This window comes from Anolis carolinensis, unplaced genomic scaffold (assembly GCF_035594765.1).
Source record: "Anolis carolinensis isolate JA03-04 unplaced genomic scaffold, rAnoCar3.1.pri scaffold_12, whole genome shotgun sequence".
In the NCBI taxonomy this organism is placed as follows: Eukaryota; Metazoa; Chordata; class Lepidosauria; order Squamata; family Dactyloidae; genus Anolis; species Anolis carolinensis.
The window spans coordinates 19,683,902-19,703,039 of NW_026943823.1; the positions used below are offsets into that span (position 1 = coordinate 19,683,902).

At 39.6% G+C, this 19,138-nt stretch overlaps 1 protein-coding gene across 9 annotated transcripts in view; it reads right to left on the bottom strand.

Moving 5' to 3' along the window:
• Nucleotides 1-5,494: 5,494 nt before the first annotated feature.
• The window catches only part of atp11c (ATPase phospholipid transporting 11C), a 133,204-nt gene continuing 119,560 nt past the window's right edge, over nucleotides 5,495-19,138 (bottom strand). For 4 of the 9 annotated variants that reach the window (XM_062963781.1, XM_062963779.1, XM_062963780.1 and 1 more), the window contains exon 29: nucleotides 5,495-9,109. In XM_062963781.1, coding sequence (XP_062819851.1) covers nucleotides 8,975-9,109 — 135 coding nt within the window. In that variant the 3' untranslated portion in view covers nucleotides 5,495-8,974. Of the gene's footprint in view, nucleotides 9,110-18,082; nucleotides 18,325-19,138 lie in introns of all 9 variants that reach the window. The other 5 variants (XM_062963783.1, XR_010001029.1, XM_062963787.1 and 2 more) reach the window with 5 other exon arrangements.

A 19,138-nucleotide genomic window follows, 5' to 3' on the forward strand; every position in this document is an offset into this window, starting at 1 on the left:
TGGAGAGCCCGCCTTCCTCTGCCTTGGAAGCAACGCCTCTCCTCCACGCGTTTTCCTTTTCCTCCTCCTCCTCTTCCTCTCCGAGATTTCCCTTTCAGACGTGACCAAGCCAGAGCCTACCCTCGGTATCCGTTTTCTTTGGCTCCAAGACATTCAAACCCATCATCATCATCATCATCATCATCATCATCATCATCATAACAACAACCCTGCTTTGATTGAAGTCAAAAATCAGAAACTCCTCAAAGCACAGCAGACAAAAAATCAGTACAAGAAAGCCGCACTACAAACTAGAGCTGACAGCTGGCACAACAAAACATTGCATGGAAAGTTCTTTGACAAAACTGAAGGAAGAGCTGACAAGGAGAAGACCTGGCTCTGGCTCACGAATGGGACCCTGAAGAAGGAGACAGAAGGCCTGATCCTTGCAGCCCAGGAGCAAGACATCAGGACAAAGGCCATTAATAATAATAATAATAATAATAATAGAAGACCTGGCTCTGGCTCACAAATGGGACCCTGAAGAAGGAGACAGAAGGCCTGATCCTTGCAGCCCAGGAGCAAGACATCAGGACAAAGGCCATTAATAATAATAATAATAATAATAATAGAAGACCTGGCTCTGGCTCACAAATGGGACCCTGAAGAAGGAGACAGAAGGCCTGATCCTTGCAGCCCAGGAGCAAGACATCAGAACAAAGGCAATTCAGGCCAAGATCGAAAAATCAGCTGATGACCCAAAATGCAGACTCTGCAAGGAAACCGACGAAACCATTGATCATATCCTCAGCTGCTGTAAGAAAATCGCACAGACAGACTACAAACAGAGGCACAACTCTGTGGCCCAAATGATTCATTGGAACTTATGCCTCAAGTACCACCTCCCAGCAGGAAAGAACTGGTGGGATCACAAACCTGCAAAAGTATTGGAAAATGAGCACGCAAAGATACTGTGGGACTTCCGAATCCAGACTGACAAAGTTCTGGAACAAAACACACCAGACATCACAGTTGTGGAAAACGAAATGGTTTGGATCATTGATGTTGCCATCCCAGGTGACAGTCGCATTGACGAAAAACAACAGGAAAAACTCAGCCGCTATCAGGACCTCAAGATTGAACTTCAAAGACTCTGGCAGAAACCAGTGCAGGTGGTCCCGGTGGTGATGGGCACATTGGGTGCCGTGCCAAAAGATCTCAGCTGGCATTTGGAAACAATAGACACTGACAAAATCACGATCTGCCAACTGCAAAAGGCCACCCGACTGGGATCTGCACGCATCATCCGAAAATACATCACACAGTCCTATATACTTGGGAAGTGTTCGACTTGTGATTTTTTGATACGAAATCCAGCATGTCTATCTTGTTTACTGTGTCATAATAATAATAATAATAATAATAATAATAATAATAATAATAATAATAATAATAATAAAATGGATATAGAGAGCGGGCTGCACAGGGGCCCCAGGAGAGAAAGAAGCACCAAGGGGTTGCTGTGGGTTCACATATCCGTGGATTGTCTATTGTGGAGGAATCATGACAGTAAATAACAAGCCATGCTCAAAAAATTCCAATCAGGTAACAATCAGGGCCAGCTAACACTTCCCAACACAGGATTCCCCCAGGCAGGAAGCAGCCAGGCTTAGAAGCTGCAAGGCTCTTCAATGCTAAGCAATAGTATTTCTGTTGTCGAAGGCTTTCCTGGGCCCGAATCACTGGGTTGCTGTGTGTTTTCCAGGCTGTCTGGCCATGTTCCAGAAGCATTCTCTCCTGACGTTTCGCCCACATCTATGGCAGGCATCCTCAGAGGTTGTGAGGTCTGTTGGAAACTAGTCAAGTGAGGTTCATATCTCTGTTAATCACCTTGATTAGCATTTGAAAGCCTTGCAGCTTCAAATCCTGGCTGATTCCTGCCTGGGGAAATTTTTTGTTGTGATGTGTTAGCTGGCCCTGATTATTTCCTTTTTTGAGTGTTGCTCTTTATCTGCTTTTTTGAGTGCTGCTTTTTATCTGCTGTCCCCTGTGTCAAACTACACAGAGAAGCCATTGGAATCCACAAGCAATTTCAACAGAAAGGAGGAAACCATGGAAATGCACAAAAAACTGGCTTACAGTATTTTTTTTAATAAAAAAAACCTCTAAAATCAGGAAAGTAAATACAGAACAACACTCTGAAAACAGGGAAATTCCAGACAGGAAACAATCAAAAGGATTTCTCCAGGGAGGAAGCAGCCAGGCTTTGAAGCTGCAAGGCCATTCAATGCTAATCAAAGTGACGATTTGCAATATTCACACTTGTCTCCAACAGTCAAGAGTTCTTTCTCTCACCCTGGACATTATTCCACAGATATACAAACCTCATTTACTTAAATTCCCACAGACCTCACAACCTCTGAGGACACCTGTCATAGATGTGGACAAAACATCAGGAGAGAATGCTCCTGGAACATACATCCCATCGTTCCCAATGATTGCTCTCTACGTTGTACCTGCATGATTCCAAAAGTGGGAAAAGCGCTTTGGTTGTTTGCTCCGAATTTATTCTTAGGTTGTATAATTGCTCTTCTTTTTTAAAATGCAAGGAGTGGCTGACAGGCAAGACACTGACAGCTTTTATTCTTTTGAGAAAGAGAAGATATTTCTTTTGAAAGCCAAACGTGGGAGGATTTTTCCTCCTTTTTTACTCACCTGTGCTGCAGCGGAAGATCGGAAGAAAGTTCATACCGTTTGAAAAAGTGATGTAAGGCAACACATTGAACAAGAAACACTAAGTAATCTTATATTCTAATACAGTATATACATACCAATAATATATAGGTTTTCCCCTGACATTAAGTCCAGTCGTGTCCGACTCTGGGCGTTGCGGCTCATCTCCATTTCTAAGCCGAAGAGCCGGCGTTGTCCGTAGACACCTCCAAGATCATGTGGCCACTAGCATGACTGCATGGAGCGCCGTTACCTTCCCGCCAGAGCGATACCTATTGATCTACTCACATTTGCATGTTTTCGAACTGCTAGCTTGGCAGAAGCTGTGGCTAACAGTGGGAGCTCACCCCACTCCCCGGATTTGAACCGCCGACCTTTCAGTCAGCAAGTTCAGCAGCTCAGTGGTTTAACTCGCTGTGCCACCAATAATATAGACATTGCAATAATGGTCAATGTTCCCATAGTAAAAAAAGGGTTCAATGAAAGCCAACTTTCCTATGTATGTGCCTTCAATAATACTAATTATCAACATCATCATATTGCACTTAACACTTAGAAGGAATATTATATATATACAGTAGAGTCTCACTTATCCAACACTCGCTTATCCAACGTTCTGGATTATCCAACACATTTTTGTAGTCAATGTTTTCAATGCATTGTGATATTTTGATGCTAAATTCGTAAATACAGTCATTACTACATAGCATTACTGTGTATTGAACGGCTTTTTCTGTCAAATTTGTTGTATAACATGATGTTTTGGTGCTTAATTTGTAAAACCATAACCTAATTTGATGTTTAATAGGCTTTTCCTTAATCTCTCCTTATTATCCGTGGTTAGTAATTTTTGGTTTTGGGTTTTGTTTTTTGTAATTTGGACCTAATTTTATAGGATTTTTTATGTAAAGACATAGATTGGATGACTATGTCTTTTGTGGCCAAATTTGGTGTGATTTGTTCCAGTGGTTTTGTTGTTTACTCCATGGTAATTAATGCACATTACATTTTCATATATATAGATAAATTCATTCATGTACTTTGCAGTTCGAAAGACAATGCCAAGCTCCCCTGTAAGGTGACTTGAAGGCACACAAATAAATGTGATGATTTTTTCATTTCCCACCATGTTTTCCTGTTACAGTAGAGTCTCGCTTATCCAACCTTCACTTATCCAACGTTCTGTATTATCCAACACAGTCTGTCTTTTAGTAGTCAGTGTTTTTGTAGTCAATATTTTCAATACATTGTGATGTTTTGGTGCTAAATTTGTAAATACAGTAATTACTGAATAACGTTACCATGTATTGAACTGCTTTTTCTGTCAATGATGTTTTGGTGCTTAATTTGTAAAATCATAACGTAATTTGATGTTTAATAGGCTTTTCCTTAATCCCTCCTTATTATCCAAGATTTTCGCTTATCCAACGTTCTGCCGGCCCATTTATGTTGGATAAGTGAGACTCTACTGTATTTGTCATTGTTGTGAACTGCCTCCAAGTTGACTTCAAGTGCATCTTCACTAATGAATTAATGCAGCTTGATATCACTTAAACTGCTATGGCTCAATGCTGTGGAATCTTAAGAGGTTGTATTTTTGCGTAGTCTTTTGCCTTTTCTGCCAAAGGGTCTTGGAGCCTTAATGGACTATGAATCTCAGGATAATAATAATAATAATAATAATAATAATAATAATAACTTTATTTTTATGCCCCACCCCATCTCCCCGAAGGGACTCAGGGCGGCTTACATGGGGCCTTGCCCGATAAAACAATCAAATATCAAAACACAGCAATAAAACAGTTATCCAATAAAAACATCAATTACAGTAAAAACAATCGTTAAAATCAACATAAAACATATAATACTAGCTGTTGCTGTGGCAAAGTGGTGGTGGTATTGGTTAAAAATTGTTGTGTAATTTTTATTTGACGTTATTTGTATTTTTTAATTAATTTTATTGTAAGTTATCTTTTTATTTATTATATTTTATTATTTTCTTGTATAATTTTTAGTTATTTCTTGTTATTATGGTATTTTATTGTATTAATTTTTTAGTGTTTTTAATTATTTTTTAGTGTTTTTTATTATTTTTTATTGGGTTGCTAGGAGACCAAGTTGGAGGAGCTTAGCCTTCTAACTGGCAGCAAATGGATAAAAGCAATTATTCCTCTCTCTCTAATTAGGACTTTATTGGGTTGTTGTATGTCTTTCGGGCTGTGTGGCCATGTTCCAGAAGCATTCTCTCCTGACGTTTCGCCCACATCTATGGCAGGCATCCTCAGAGGTTGTGAGGGGAGGATGCCTGCCATAGATGTGGGCGAAACGTCAGGAGAGAATGCTTCTGGAACATGGCCACACAGCCCGAAAGACATACAACAACCCTGTGATCCTGGCCATGAAAGCCTTCGACAACACATAGGACTTTATTTTTCTTTTCTTTTTGTTGTATCAACCTAGAGCCGTGGATGATGGGTTGTGTCGTCAAATTTCGAGGTTGGGGGGCCTGTAGTTTTGTTGTTTTGTGGGTCGCCGTGATGCCATCACTCTTTTATATATATAGATTAACACTGGAGACTAATTCATAGAACCCAGGCAACGTGCAACATGTGCCGAAATGGGCCGAAATGGGGAAGGTAATTTCACAGTTGAAATGGACAAAGTGCAATTGAGCCCTGGCAGTTAAAGTGGTGTCAAACTGCATTAATTCGAGTGTAGACGCACCCTTCTGATTTATGAATGAGGAACATCCAAAGATCCAACAATTTGGTCAAACGCAGAATCAGAACATACCAAAGTTTTATTGATCATTTCAAAACAAAACCTAAAAGAGACTCTGTTTTTTTTTTCTGTAATGAAAAAAAAAGTTGCATTCATAAAAGTTGAAATTCACATTCCATTGTCATCGTTATAGAAAGCAACATGGAAGTATAAAATTGCAGTCAGTGATAAAAACCAAGTTATGCCGTCCCGCTGGTTTGTAGAGAAAGCTGAAAAAAATGCACCTCGAAATCTGTCTTATCATGTACACCCTCCTCCACTTCTCCTCCTTATTTACATTTTTATTTTATTCCTATAAGATCTGCTGCAGATTTTATTCAGGCAAAGGTTTGACAATATGGACACGGGTCTCTGTGAAGATGGCAGGGCAAAGCTGCAAAACATTCATGGATTTTTTTCATTATTGAATCCATACAATCCTTAGGTACATGACTATAATGGAAAACAGGCTTGTTCTTTTAGACTGTTTTTCTCTGACCGTGATTTTCGATTTCTAGTGAGCCCTTCCAGCATATCTCCCCAAAAGTGAAATAATAATAATAATAATAATAATAATAATAATAATCACCTGCTTTTTCTCTCTTTAAAGGAACTCCAATGCTAAATTCCTCACTGTATTACAGAAATAATTTTCTGGATTTTCAAAGTCCCTGTTGTTTTCAATTTTTAGAAAAGGAGTGAAGGACACAATGGTTTCCTTCTGTGGTTTTGAGGAAAACTTTGGAAAGTTACTTTTTGGGTCGAAATGACACAAATCCTCCAACCAATATGAACCCTGGCCTTGAGGTTCTGAAGTTTTAGTCCATTCGAATAACTTCTCCAAGTCCTCACTGTATTACAGAAATCATTTTCTGGATTTGCAAACAAGCAGAGTAAAATCCCTGCTGTTTTCAATTTTTAGAAAAGGAGTGAGGGACACAATGGTTTCCTTCTGTCGTTTTGAGGAAAACTTTGGAAAGTTACTTTTTGGGTCAAAATGCCACGAATCCTCCAACCAATATGAACCCTGGCCTTGAGGTTCTGAAGTTTTAGTCCATTCGAATAACTTCTCCAAGTTGTCCGTTGGAAGTTTTTGCCACACCGAAATGGGATCGAGGATACAATATGCCAAGAATCGGCAAACAATAATGGTCTGAAGAGTGAAGAAGAAATACGTCAAGTTAAAGCATCTATGTGTGTCTCCGTGTGTGTTATTCTTCCTCTGCCGAGATTGTTAAAATTCCTCCGCAAAAGCAATTGGGAAAGTGCGGGGTGTTGCCAGTTGCATTGGGTTGTTTTTCTCCAAAACTGAACATAAAGCGGGAAAATCACATAGAAGACAATGGAAAGAAGGGAACATTTTTTTTCTCCTGTAGAAATAAGTTCAGGTGTGGCTCAAATGAATCAAAGTTACCATTTTCGGGTGACTTTTTTGGACTTTTCGGTCTAGATAAAAGCACTAGAGCAGCGTTTCCATTGAAGGTAGAAGCCAATGAAGGAGAAACATGCAGACGGGACGGGACGTTACAGGGAAACATGCCTTTTGGACTGCAGCTCCCAGAATCCTCAACCAATATGGTCAGGGGAGCATGAGAATCATGATCCGAAATAAAACGTCATTTGGAATGTAACATTATTATTACTGAAAGGAGGAGAAAGATTTCTCGTAATCTCTTGGCAGCACCTTGGTACAACGGTCAGTCTAAAAAGAATGGCTCCCTACGGCATTGCCGGCTGTTGTGTGTTCATGCCAACACTGGGAAATCGATGTGCATACAGATAAGTGCCCGGTTGAGGTCATGCATGCATTTGTTGCACATGCAGAAAAGTTCTTGTTTAAAAAAAGGAACAGACAGAGACATCTTCTAAATATAAAGTTAAGGCCGTTGCTGCAATGCCCTGCGCTTTGGAAGAGCTGGTAAGAAGCATCCTATTTTTGCTTTCCGTTTGATCGTGCATGCGTTTGAAACAATGGTAATGTTCGGAAAAGTGTGAAAGTTGCCACTTCAGAGCTGTGTGTTTGTCCCTTTAAGAGGAGACAGAGAATGGAATGGACACCACATAACCAAGAGAGTGTCTACATTGCACAGTTATAGCAGTTCAATACCACGCTGTCATGGCACATTTTTACAGAATACTGGGATTTGTGGTCTACGGTGTAGAACTTTTCCTGCTGTGGTTTTTCCTCTAAACTTTAGCTCTCAGTTTGGCAAGGAACTTAGAAGTCTCTGAGAGCTAAAGTTTAGAGGAAAAACCACAGCAGGGAAAGTTCTACACCGCAGACCACAAATTATTTGAATGTAGGGGAATCGAACAAAAATCGGGCAAGATGCACAAAGATCTCACCTATTTTTTTTAATTCTGTGATTTTTTTTTGTTCCTTCAAACAAAGTGCCACATCGTCGAAATAAACATGTATTTGTTTAAAGGAGTTGCACAGAACTCTAGAACTTGACCTCCTTCATCCACGTGGAGACGATTTTATAATATATTTTGAGAGGATGCAAATGGCCACATTCTTTGAAAAGTTGGCTTTATCCACAAAGCAAAGGGAGTATCTGCGTTGATACATATAACAAGCAGTACGAAACCAGTTTCCGTCTTGTGGAATCCTGGGATTGATAGTTTGGCAAGGAACTTAGAAGTCTCTATCAATCCCAGGATTCCACAAGACGGAAACTGGTTTCGTACTGCTTGTTATATATATGTATCAACGCAGATACTCCCTTTGCTTTGTGGATAAACTTTTCAAAGCATTTATCCATTTGCATCCTCTCAAAATATATAAAATCGTCTCCGTGTGGATGAAGGAGGTCAAGTTCTAGAGTTCTGTGCAACTCCTTAAAACAAATACATGTTTATTTCAGCGATGTGACACTTTGTTTGAAGGAACAAAAAAAATCACAGAATTTTAAAAAAATAGGTGAGATCTTTGTGCATCTTGCCCGATTTTTGTTCAAATAAAGATAAAGCATATTGGCTTCAGTGTTTGCAATGGAAGTGGATGCAATAGGAAAGAACCAGGATTTGTTTGATCCTGAGTATTTCCAAAGAGTTGCCTGAAGAGGAAGCAAATAAGGCATATCTTTTCAAGGTCCAATGGAGGAAAATATATCTATTTGTCAACAAAAGCTGGTTCAAATATATGGCGGAGCCGCGGAATGGTATACAAGACTTTTTGAGTGCAATCCGTGGAAACGTAAAAATTGTGCCGTATCTTTGGTTGGGAAAAAAAGAAGAAAAGAACACATAATACTAATGAAGGTGGCACGCTCTGAGCTTTTCTCAGCCAAAGAAAATACCGCCTCCGTTGCTTCCGAGTGATGAAATCGGGGAAACAAATAGCAAACAATGCAACTTTTCCCAGCTCTGTTCTTTAAAAATTCAAAGCAATGTTTTGGATGATTGTGTTTTGTTTAGTTTTTAAAAAATGGAACAATCTTGCATCTGTTTTTCGGTGGGCATGATTCCTTCCGTATTGATCTCGACCCACTTGCCGGGCTTATATTCTTTGCATCTGAAGTAACCTGAGATGACAATGTTTCGGAAATCCATCCGCAGCGACTCCTATTTCGGAGGTGAAGCCGTTCTCCAGAGGTTTGTAGGACACCAGCATCGGCAACTCCAGAGAGTCTGACTGGAAAAAAAGAGAGAAAAGGAGATAAATCTAGCCAAGCTACCGTTTTCAACTACCGTGTTTCCCCGAAAATAAGACAGTGTCTTATATTATTTTTTACTCCCAAAGATGCACTAGGTCTTACTTTCAGGGGATGTCTTATTTTTCCATGAAGAATTCATATTCATTGTTGAACCAAAAAAAATTATTCTATACTGTACAGTAGTTGTCATCACAAACCAACATAACTAAACCAGACAAACTGTGACTCCTGTCAAGAATTTCTTGTTACTACAGTAGAGTCTCACTTATCCAACATTCGCTTATCCAACGTTCTGGATTATCCAACGCATTTTTGTAGAAAATGTTTTCAATATATTGTGATTTTTTTGGTGCTAAATTCATAAATACAGTAATTACTACATAACATTACTGCGTATTGAACCACTTTTTCTGTCAAATTTGTTGTATAACATGATGTTTTAGTGCTTCATTTGTAAAATCATAACCTAATTTGATGTTTAATAGGCTTCTCCTTAATCTCTCCTTATTATCCAACATATTGGATAATATATTGGGGCCGGGCTGTGGCCCAGCTGGCTAGTAACCAGCTGCAATAAATCACTACTGACCGAGAGGTCATGAGTTCGAAGCCCGGGTCGGGTTAAGCCTCCGACCATTAATAGCCCCGGCTTGCTGTTGACCTATGCAGCCCCGAAAGACAGTTGCATCTGTCAATTAGGGAAATTTAGGGACGCTTTATGCGTGAGGCTAATTTACAACACCATAAAACTGCCAGCAAAACACGAGGAAAGGAATGAGGAAGTACAGCCACTACTGGACGGTGAAGCAACAGCTCCCCCTGTGGCCGGAATCGTGAAGCTGGAAAAATGTTAAAAATGCCTCTGAGTCTGTCTAATGTATGTTGTTTGTCTGTTGGCATTGAATGTTTGCCATATATGTGTTCATTGTAATCCACCCTGAGTCCCCTTCGGGGTGAGAAAGAAGGGCGGAATATAAATACTGTAAATAAATAAATATTCGCTTATCCAACGTTCTGCCGGCCCGTTTATGTTGGATAAGTGAGACTCTACTGTACCATTATTTCCATATACAACTGGTATGTAAGCCGTCCCGAGTCCCTCTGGGGAGATGGAGGTGGGATATAAAAATAAAATAATTATCTTATTATTATTATTATTATTATTATTATTATTATTATTTACATTTACCAATCCTGCATGCTATGGTGTTTTGTTTGGCGCACGCCGGGCATGCTTCTAAACAAAAACATTGCTAGGTCTTACTTTCGGGGGAGGCCTTATATTTAGCAATTCAGCAAAACTTCTACTACCCTGTTTCCCCGAAAATAAGACATCCCCAGAAAATAAGACCTAACAGAGATGTTGCTGAATTGCTAAATATAAGGCCTCCCCTGAAAGTATGACCTAGCAAAGTTTTTGTTTGGAAGCATGCCCGCCAAACAGAACACCAGAGCATGCAGGATCGGTAAATGTACATACCATAGATTGTTATACATGGAAATAATGGTAATAACAAGAAATTCTTGATAGGATTCACAGTTTGCCTGGTTATGCTGGTTTGTGATGACAACTACTGTACAGTATACAGTGTTTCCCCAAAAATAACACAGTGTCTTATATTAATTTTTGCTCCCAAAGATGCTCTAGGTTTTATTTTCAGGGGATGTCTTATTTTTCCATGAAGAAGAATTCACATTTATTGTTGAACAAAAAAAATGAACATTTATTATATATTGCACAGTAGTTGTCATCACAAACCAGCATAACCAGACAAACTGTGAATCCTATCAAGAATTTCTTGTTACTACCAATATTTCCATGTACAACACTTTATGGTATGTACATAAAGTGTTCTGTTTGGCGGGCATGCTTCCAAACAAAAACTTTGCTAGGTCTTACTTTCGGGGGAGGCCTTATATTTAGCAATTCAGCAAAACCTCTACTAGGTCTTATTTTCTGGGGATGTCTTATTTTAGGGGAAACGGGGTATAATAAATGTTCATTTCTTTTGTTCAACAATAAATGTGAATTCTTCTTCATGGAAAAATACGACATCCCCTGAAAATAAGACCTAGGAGCATCTTTGGGAGCAAAAATTAATATAAGACACTGTCTTATTTTCGGGGAAACACGGTAGGTCTTATTTTTTGGGGATGTCTTATTTTCAGGGAAACAGGGTACCATTGCAGCTGTGGAAAAGAAAGAGAGCTCCAAGTTTCATAAAAATCAAGAGCAGCAATTTCCACAGACAGAAACGAATTGCAAGAACTGGAGGAAAAATGCCAAACCACTTTTTTTTTTTCTAAGCAATTACGGCAGTGGTTCTGAACCTTTGGGTCTCCAGGTGTTTTGGTTTACAACTTCCAGAAATCCCAGCCAGTTTACCAGCTGTTAGGATTTCTGGGAATTGAAGACCAAAATATCTGGGAACCCATAGTTTGAGAACCAGTGATTTAACCGATGGACTAACAATAGGTGACTGTCTTCAATGACAGCGACTATAACACTATGCAACATGATTTGTGTTCCTGGGTTATAAAAGTCATTTCCTAATTGGTTCTATCATAAAAGCATGGAAAAAGTTTATTAAACTGCACAAACTTTGTTTTTGCGAAAGGGACATCCTGCAGCACATGTTAGTTTCAGGGTTGTTGTATGTTTTCCAGGCTGTATGGCCATGTTCTACAGCCCGGAAAACATACAACAACATGTTGGTATCGTTTTTCAATCTCATCATAGAATGTAACCTAATTTAAGGTAAAGGTAAAGGTTTCCCCTGACGTTAAGTCCAGTCATGTCTGACTCTGGAGGTTGGTGCTCATCTCCATTTCTAAGCCGAAGAGCCGGCGTTGTCCATAGACATCTCCAAGGTCATGTGGCCGGCATGACTGCATGGAGCGCCATTACCCAATTTAACATACCGTATGTACTCGAGTATAAGCCGACCCGACTATAAGCCGAGGCATCTAATTTTACCATAAAAAACAGGGAAAACATTGACTCCAGTATAAGCCAAGGGTGGTAAATTTCAGAAATAAAAATAGATACCAATAAAATTACACTAATTGAGGCATCGGTAGGTTAAATGTCTCACTTATCCAACACTCGCTTGTCCAACATTCTGGATTATCCAACGCATTTTTGTAGTCAATGTGTTCAATACATCGTGATATTTTGGTGCTAAATTCGTAAATACAGTAATTACTACATAGCATTAATGTAGGTAGGTAGGTTAAATGTTTTTGAATATTTACATAAAGCTCAAATTTAAGATAAGACTGTCCGACTCTGATCAAATCATCATTCTCATCTTCTTCAATGTAAATGTGCTCATGTATCCTTTTAATAATAATAGAGTAAAATAATACATGTAATAATAATAATAATAATAATAATAATAATAATAATAATAATAATAATAAATACAGGAAAATAATACAAGTACAGTAGAGTCTCACTTATCCAAGCCTCGCTTATCCAAGCTTCTGCCAGCCCATTTAGCTTGTATAAGAAAGACTCTACTGTAATAATAAATAGAGTAAAATAATAAATGCAATAATAATAATAATAATAATAGAGTGAATAATAAATGTATACTCAGCTTGTACTCGGGTGAGGGTCCTGGTTGGCTTATATTTGGGTCAGCATATACTCGAGAATATATGGTACATTTATTATTTTTCTCTATTATTATTGGTATTATTACATTTATTTTTTTTCTCTATTATTGTTGCTACTACTACATTTATTTTACTCTATTTTTATCATTATTATTAATACATTCTGATCTTATTATCATTGTTGTTGTTGCATTTATTATTTTACTCTATTTATTATTACATGTATTATTTTCCTGTATTTATTATTATTATTACATATATTATTTTACTCTATTTATTATTACTTGTATTATTTTCCCATATTTATTATTATTACATGTATTATTTTCCCATATTTATTGTTATTATTATTTTACTCTATTATTATTAAAAGGATACATAAGCACATTGACATTGAAGAAGATGAGAATAATGATTTGATCAGAGTTGGACAGTCTTATCTTAAATCTGAGCTTTATGTAAATATTCAAAAACATTTAACTTACTGATGCCTCAATTAATGTAATTTTATTGGTATCTATTTTTATTTCTGAAATTTCCAACCCTTGGCTTATACTGGAGTCAATGTTTTCCAGTTGTTTTGTGGTAAAATTAGGTGCCTTGGCTTAGATTTGGGTCGGCCTATACTCGAGTATATACGGTATTTTCTTTTAGTAAGATATGGTCACTGTTTTTGTTCCTAATCTTTCTGCAATTTATTATCAGATTAATGTAGGCCATGTTATTCATGGAAAGCAACCTGAATTCCATGGTGAAAAATCACGAAGTATTTTCGTTTACTAGAAATGAACTTACTCTTCGAGTGCAATGATGTATGCGACTGAAATAGAAATATAAAATGGCACTTGCGTTGGAAAATCACACATCTGACAGTTGGAACAGAAGGGAAACACTGTGTTTTACACATTGTAAAGACACAGAGAAAACCAGGACATGCCTGTCATTTGCTCTTCTCTTCCCAAACATGGTCATATGGCTTTTCCTATGAAAAGCCAAGGTGCGATTTGCTAAAATATGCCTTACGATTTGTGAAGCTGTCTCCATTGACAAGTATGTCAACAACTAACCATCATCAGAATAGATGGTTTATAGCTGGGCTTGTGCATTGTATTTTTTTTCCAACTATGGTTGATTCCACACTTGCATTCCAAAGGGGGGTTCGGAGAGAAATAACCTGCAGATCGGGAAAATAACCTACAGATTGGGCTTAAACACAGCATGTTAAACCATCAGCTGCAGTATTTATTTATTTATTCATTATTTATTTATTTACAGTATTTATATTGCGCCCTTCTCACTCCAAAGGTGTGTATTATTATACACATATAAGGCAAACATTTAATGCCATATAACATAGAACAGAGACAGAGACAGACACAGAGGTAATTTAAACCTTCTCCAGCTTCCAGCTTACTGAGGGTATGCTTGATTCCGGCCACAGGGGGAGCAGCTGCTTCATCATCCACTGCAAAGGCAACTTCCTCATTCCAACGGCGGCTGGGTGATTTTTATGGTGTCGTAAATTACCCTCCCCACATATAAGTCGTACCTACATTTCCTACTTGATAGATGCAACTATCTTTCGGGTTGCTTAGGTCAACAACGAGCAGGGGCTATTTTTTTTTAAAAAAAATTGTCGGGTGCTCACCCCAACACAGGCTGGCCTCGAACTCCTGACCTCTTGGTCAGAGTGATTTATTGCAGCTGGCTGCTAACCAGCCTGCGCCACAGCCCGGCCCCTCCTGCGCCACTGCCCGGCTTGTCAATCAAAAGGTTGACATTTCAAAGCTCATGTCAGGGTGAGCTCCTGAACTTTAGCCCAGCATTTGCCTACCTAGCATTTCGAAAGCAAAATGTGAGTAAATAAATAGATACCACTTAAAAGTGGAGAGGCATTTTAAGGTACCCATAAGGATATGCCAGAAAAATGCCAGCAATTCGATCAAAGGAGGAAGTTTGTGAACAAAGCTCTTCGGCAGGGAGATGGAGCGACAGAACAAGCCTCCAAGATGCCGAAGATGAGAAAAGCCTGTATATATATATATATATATATATAGTACCTCTTTCTATATACAACTGTCTGTCTTGTCAGTGTATAAACAACATTGAATGTTTACTGCAAATATATGTTCTGTGATCCACCCCGAGTGCCCTTCTGGGTGAGAAGGGCGGAATATAAATACTGTAAATAAATAAATAGCCATTAAGGTTCATTTCATCATCGTCCTATGTGATTCACGGCTTAAGCAACAAACCTTGGTTACCACAAAGCATGGCTTATTGTAATACAGTAGAGTTCCGGTTAACCGACTTCCGGTTAACCGACACTCCGTATTATCCGACGTCCCAGGCCCCTTGGGAGGCGCTCATGCACGTTGCTAGGTAGCTTGCTATCTACCTAGCAACGTGCACAGGCACCTCCCAAGAGGCAGGGCAGCGAGCAGAGAAGCACATGTGCGTGTTGCTAGGTAGATAGCAAGCTACCTAGCAACGCGCACAGGCGCTTCGCTAAGCCGAGTGCTCTCTGCTCTGCCCCTTGGGAGGCGCCTGTGCGCGTTGCTAGGTAGATAGCAAGCTACCTAGCAACACACACGGGCGCTTCCCAAGGGGCGGAGCGGTGAGCACTCGGCTTAAGAAGCACCCCTGAGCGTTGCTAGGTAGCTTGTTATCTACCTAGCAACACACACGGGCGCCTCCCAAGAGGCAGGGCAGAAGCGCCCCTGCGTGTTGCTAGGTAGCTTTCTATCTACCTAGCAACGTGCACGGGGCACTTCCTTCAACTGGCTTGCTGGATAATAGGGCCTCCCTATTATCTGTCAGATCCAGTTATTCGACATTCGGCCCGCCCGTTTATGTCGAATAACCGGAACTCTACTGTATATGTGAACCAACCTGAAATTTCCAAATCAATCAACTTAATATTTCTAAGTCAGCCTGAGAAACATAGTTAATAATCATGTGCATTAAAAGAGACGTTTTCATAGATTTGGGGTGCTACTGGTTTGGCATTTCCTCCCTTTCACATAATGAAAAAGCAAACATGTAGCAAAGTATGATGGGTGAAGCGACAAATGCACTACATACATGTACTCTACATGCATACAAATGCACAGAGCTGTATCGGCAAGCAATCAAAGCAAGTTCAGTTCATTTCTTGAAAGTCTGCATATTTGATTCAGGCAGATTAACATGCAGCAAAAGCGGATGCAAACAATCACGTTGCTCAAGCTTCGCAGGTGCAATGCCAAAACACTTGGGCATAAAAGAGAGCCTATTTCTTATTGAAATCTACTTTTTTTCCTGGGCTCATTAAAAATCTGTATGGATTCATCCATACGCTGCCTGGGTTGCAAGAACTTGCATCTCATACTAGGGAACAAAACATGCCGAAGTGTCTATCTATGCTCACGGCAAGTTTTATTATTTCCAGGGCTTGGAAATTTGATTTTGAAGAAATGCATTAGATCCACTTCTTTTGGGAAAATTGTGAAATTTATACGGGGCTCAGTCGGGAGAACAAATTAATTCTGGCTATTCGCATCATCCCTTCGCTTGCGATAAAATGTCAATGCATGTATCAGCAAAGGGAGAATGCATGGCTAGCTGTTAACTAAACTCTTTAATCCATAGGGAATCTTCCCAATTATTGCAACTGGGAGTAATGTTGGACTCCTACTGTTGTAAGCTACCAAAAAAAAGCAATGTATCCCTTTGGAAAGGGAGCTAGAAGGACAATCTAGAGCAGAGGTCTCCAAACTAAGGCCCGGGGGCCGGATGCGGCCCATTGAAGCTATTTATCCGGCCCCCACGGCACAAGGGCAGAAGGGAGTTGGACTAAATGAGCCATTATTATTATTATTATTATTATTATTATTAAACATTGAGACTGGGTGGCCATCTGTCAGGGGTGCTTTGCTTGTGCTTTCGGTGCACAAAGGCAGAAGGAGTTGGATTAAATGGCCCAAGGGGTCTCTTCCAACCCTCTTTATTATTACTATTAATAATAATAATAATAATAATAATAATAATAATAATAATAATACTGAGGCTGGGTGGCCATCTGTCAGGGGTGCTTTGCTTGTGCTTTTGGCGCACAAAGGCAGAAGGGGATTGGACTCAATGGCCCAAGGGGTCTCTTCCAACCCTCTTTTTTATTATTATTATTATTATTATTATTATTATTATTACTACTACTACATTGAGGCTGGGTGGCCATCTGTCAGGGGTGTTTTGCTTGTGCTTTCGGTGCACAAAGGCAGAAGGAGTTGGATTAAATGGCCCAAAGGGTCTCTTCCAACCCTTTTATTATTACTATTAATAATAATAATAATAATAATAATAATAATAATAATAATAATAATAACAACACTGAGGCTGGGTGGCCATCTGTCAGGGGTGCTTTGCTTGTGCTTTCGGTGCACAAAGGCAGAAAGGGATTGGACTCAATGGCCCAAGTGGTCTCTTCCAACCCTATTATTATTATTATTTTATTGTATGACACAGCAAACAAGATAGACATGCTGGATTTCGTATCACAAAATCACAAGTCGAACACTTCCCAAGTGTCTAGGACTGTGTGATGTATTTTCGGATGATGCGCGCAGATCCCAGCAGGGTGGCCTTTTGCAGTTGGCAGATCGTAATTTTGTCAATGTCTATTGTTATTATTATTATTATTATTATTATTATTATTATTATTATTATTATTACCATTATTAACATTGAGGTTGGGTGGCCATCTGTCAGGGGTGCTTTGCTTGTGCTTTCGGTGCACAAAGGCAGAAGGGGATTGGACTCAATGGCCCAAGGGGTCTCTTCCAACCCTCATTATTATTATTATTATTATTATTATTATTATTATTATTAACATTGAGTCTGGGTGGCCATCTGTCAGGGGTGCTTTGCTTGTGCTTTTGGCGCACAAAGGCAGAAGGGGATTGGACTTAATGGCCCAAAGGGTCTCTTCCAACGTCTTATTTATTATTGTTGTTGTTGTTGTTGTTGTTGTTGTTGTTGTTATTATTATTATTATTATTATTATTATTATTATTATTATTATTATTTATTGCTCGGTGGCCAACTATAGTCCGGCCCTCCAACGGTCCAAAGGATCGTGAACCAGCCTCCTGTTAAAAAAGTTTGGGGACCCCTGATCTAGAGAATCTGATGTGGTTCGGGGACACAAAAATTGTGGTCCATTCCAATTCTAGGACACTTTGAAACAAGTGGGCGGAGAAAGCATACACACTTGTAGAAATCTTAATTCTAAGAGACACTCCAATTCATTTGCTTGTCCAAAAACCCACAACGTTGTGCGGCAGGCAGTGTACCTGGTTCTGCTCGGTAAGGACCGCTGCTGCCAATAAGAGCTGAGATTACAAGAATCACAGATTTAATTGATTTCAGGGGCCACTTGGTTAATCCGTAGCGTCCGGAGCCCTAATTCTCGAGAACGGGATACCTGTTACAACACATTAGATTCGTCTGAGAAGGCTCTTAAAAGGAGAGGTCGCACCGACGGTCTGGCCGACATTGAAAGGGCCGCGTTCCTACGGCGCGTGGCTTTCTCCAGCTAGTGATGCAAAACACAGCACAAAGCACGTGAACATGCGTTGAATGTCGACACGGTCAGGCAGCAAGGCAACCGGGCGGCTTTCAGAGGCGTTACGTGGGAAGGGAAAAGGCAGTTAAAACAAATAACATCCACAACACGGAACAGTTTTAAAACAAGGGTTAAGATGCATGTTCCTCCGGTTTTAACCATGTTGAATGCGTGGCAACTATTTGCATCGTCCCGCCCCACACCTCAAGATTAAAATTAAAATATACAGTACTAGCTGTGCCCGGCCACGCGTTGCTGTGGCGAAGTCTGGTGGTATGGGAAATAAAGTATTGAGGAATTGGTGGTAGTTAAGGTCAAGGGTAAAGGTTTTACCTTACATTAAGTCCATTATAAATGGGTTATATAGCTGTGTGGAAGGGCCTTGAGTCTACACTGCCGTATCATCCAGTTCAAATCAGATAATTTGTATTATATAGACAATGTGGAAGAGGCCTAAGTGAGGCCTAACTCTGCTTGTCCCCTGGGCTGAGTGGGTTGCTAGGAGACCAAGTGGCCTTCTACTGGATAAAAACAATTATTCCTCTCCCTCTAATTAGGACTTTATTTTTCTTTTCTTTTTGTTGTATCAACGTAGAGGCATGGATGAGGGGTTGTGCTGTCAAGTTCAATGTTTCTGGGATGTGTAGTTTTGTTGTTTTGTCCTAGACCGAAATTTCATTACCCTTTTATATACAGTAGAGTCTCTCTTATCCAACATAAACGGGCCGGCAGAATGTTGGATAAGCGAATATGTTGGATAATAAGGAGGGATTAAGGAAAAGCC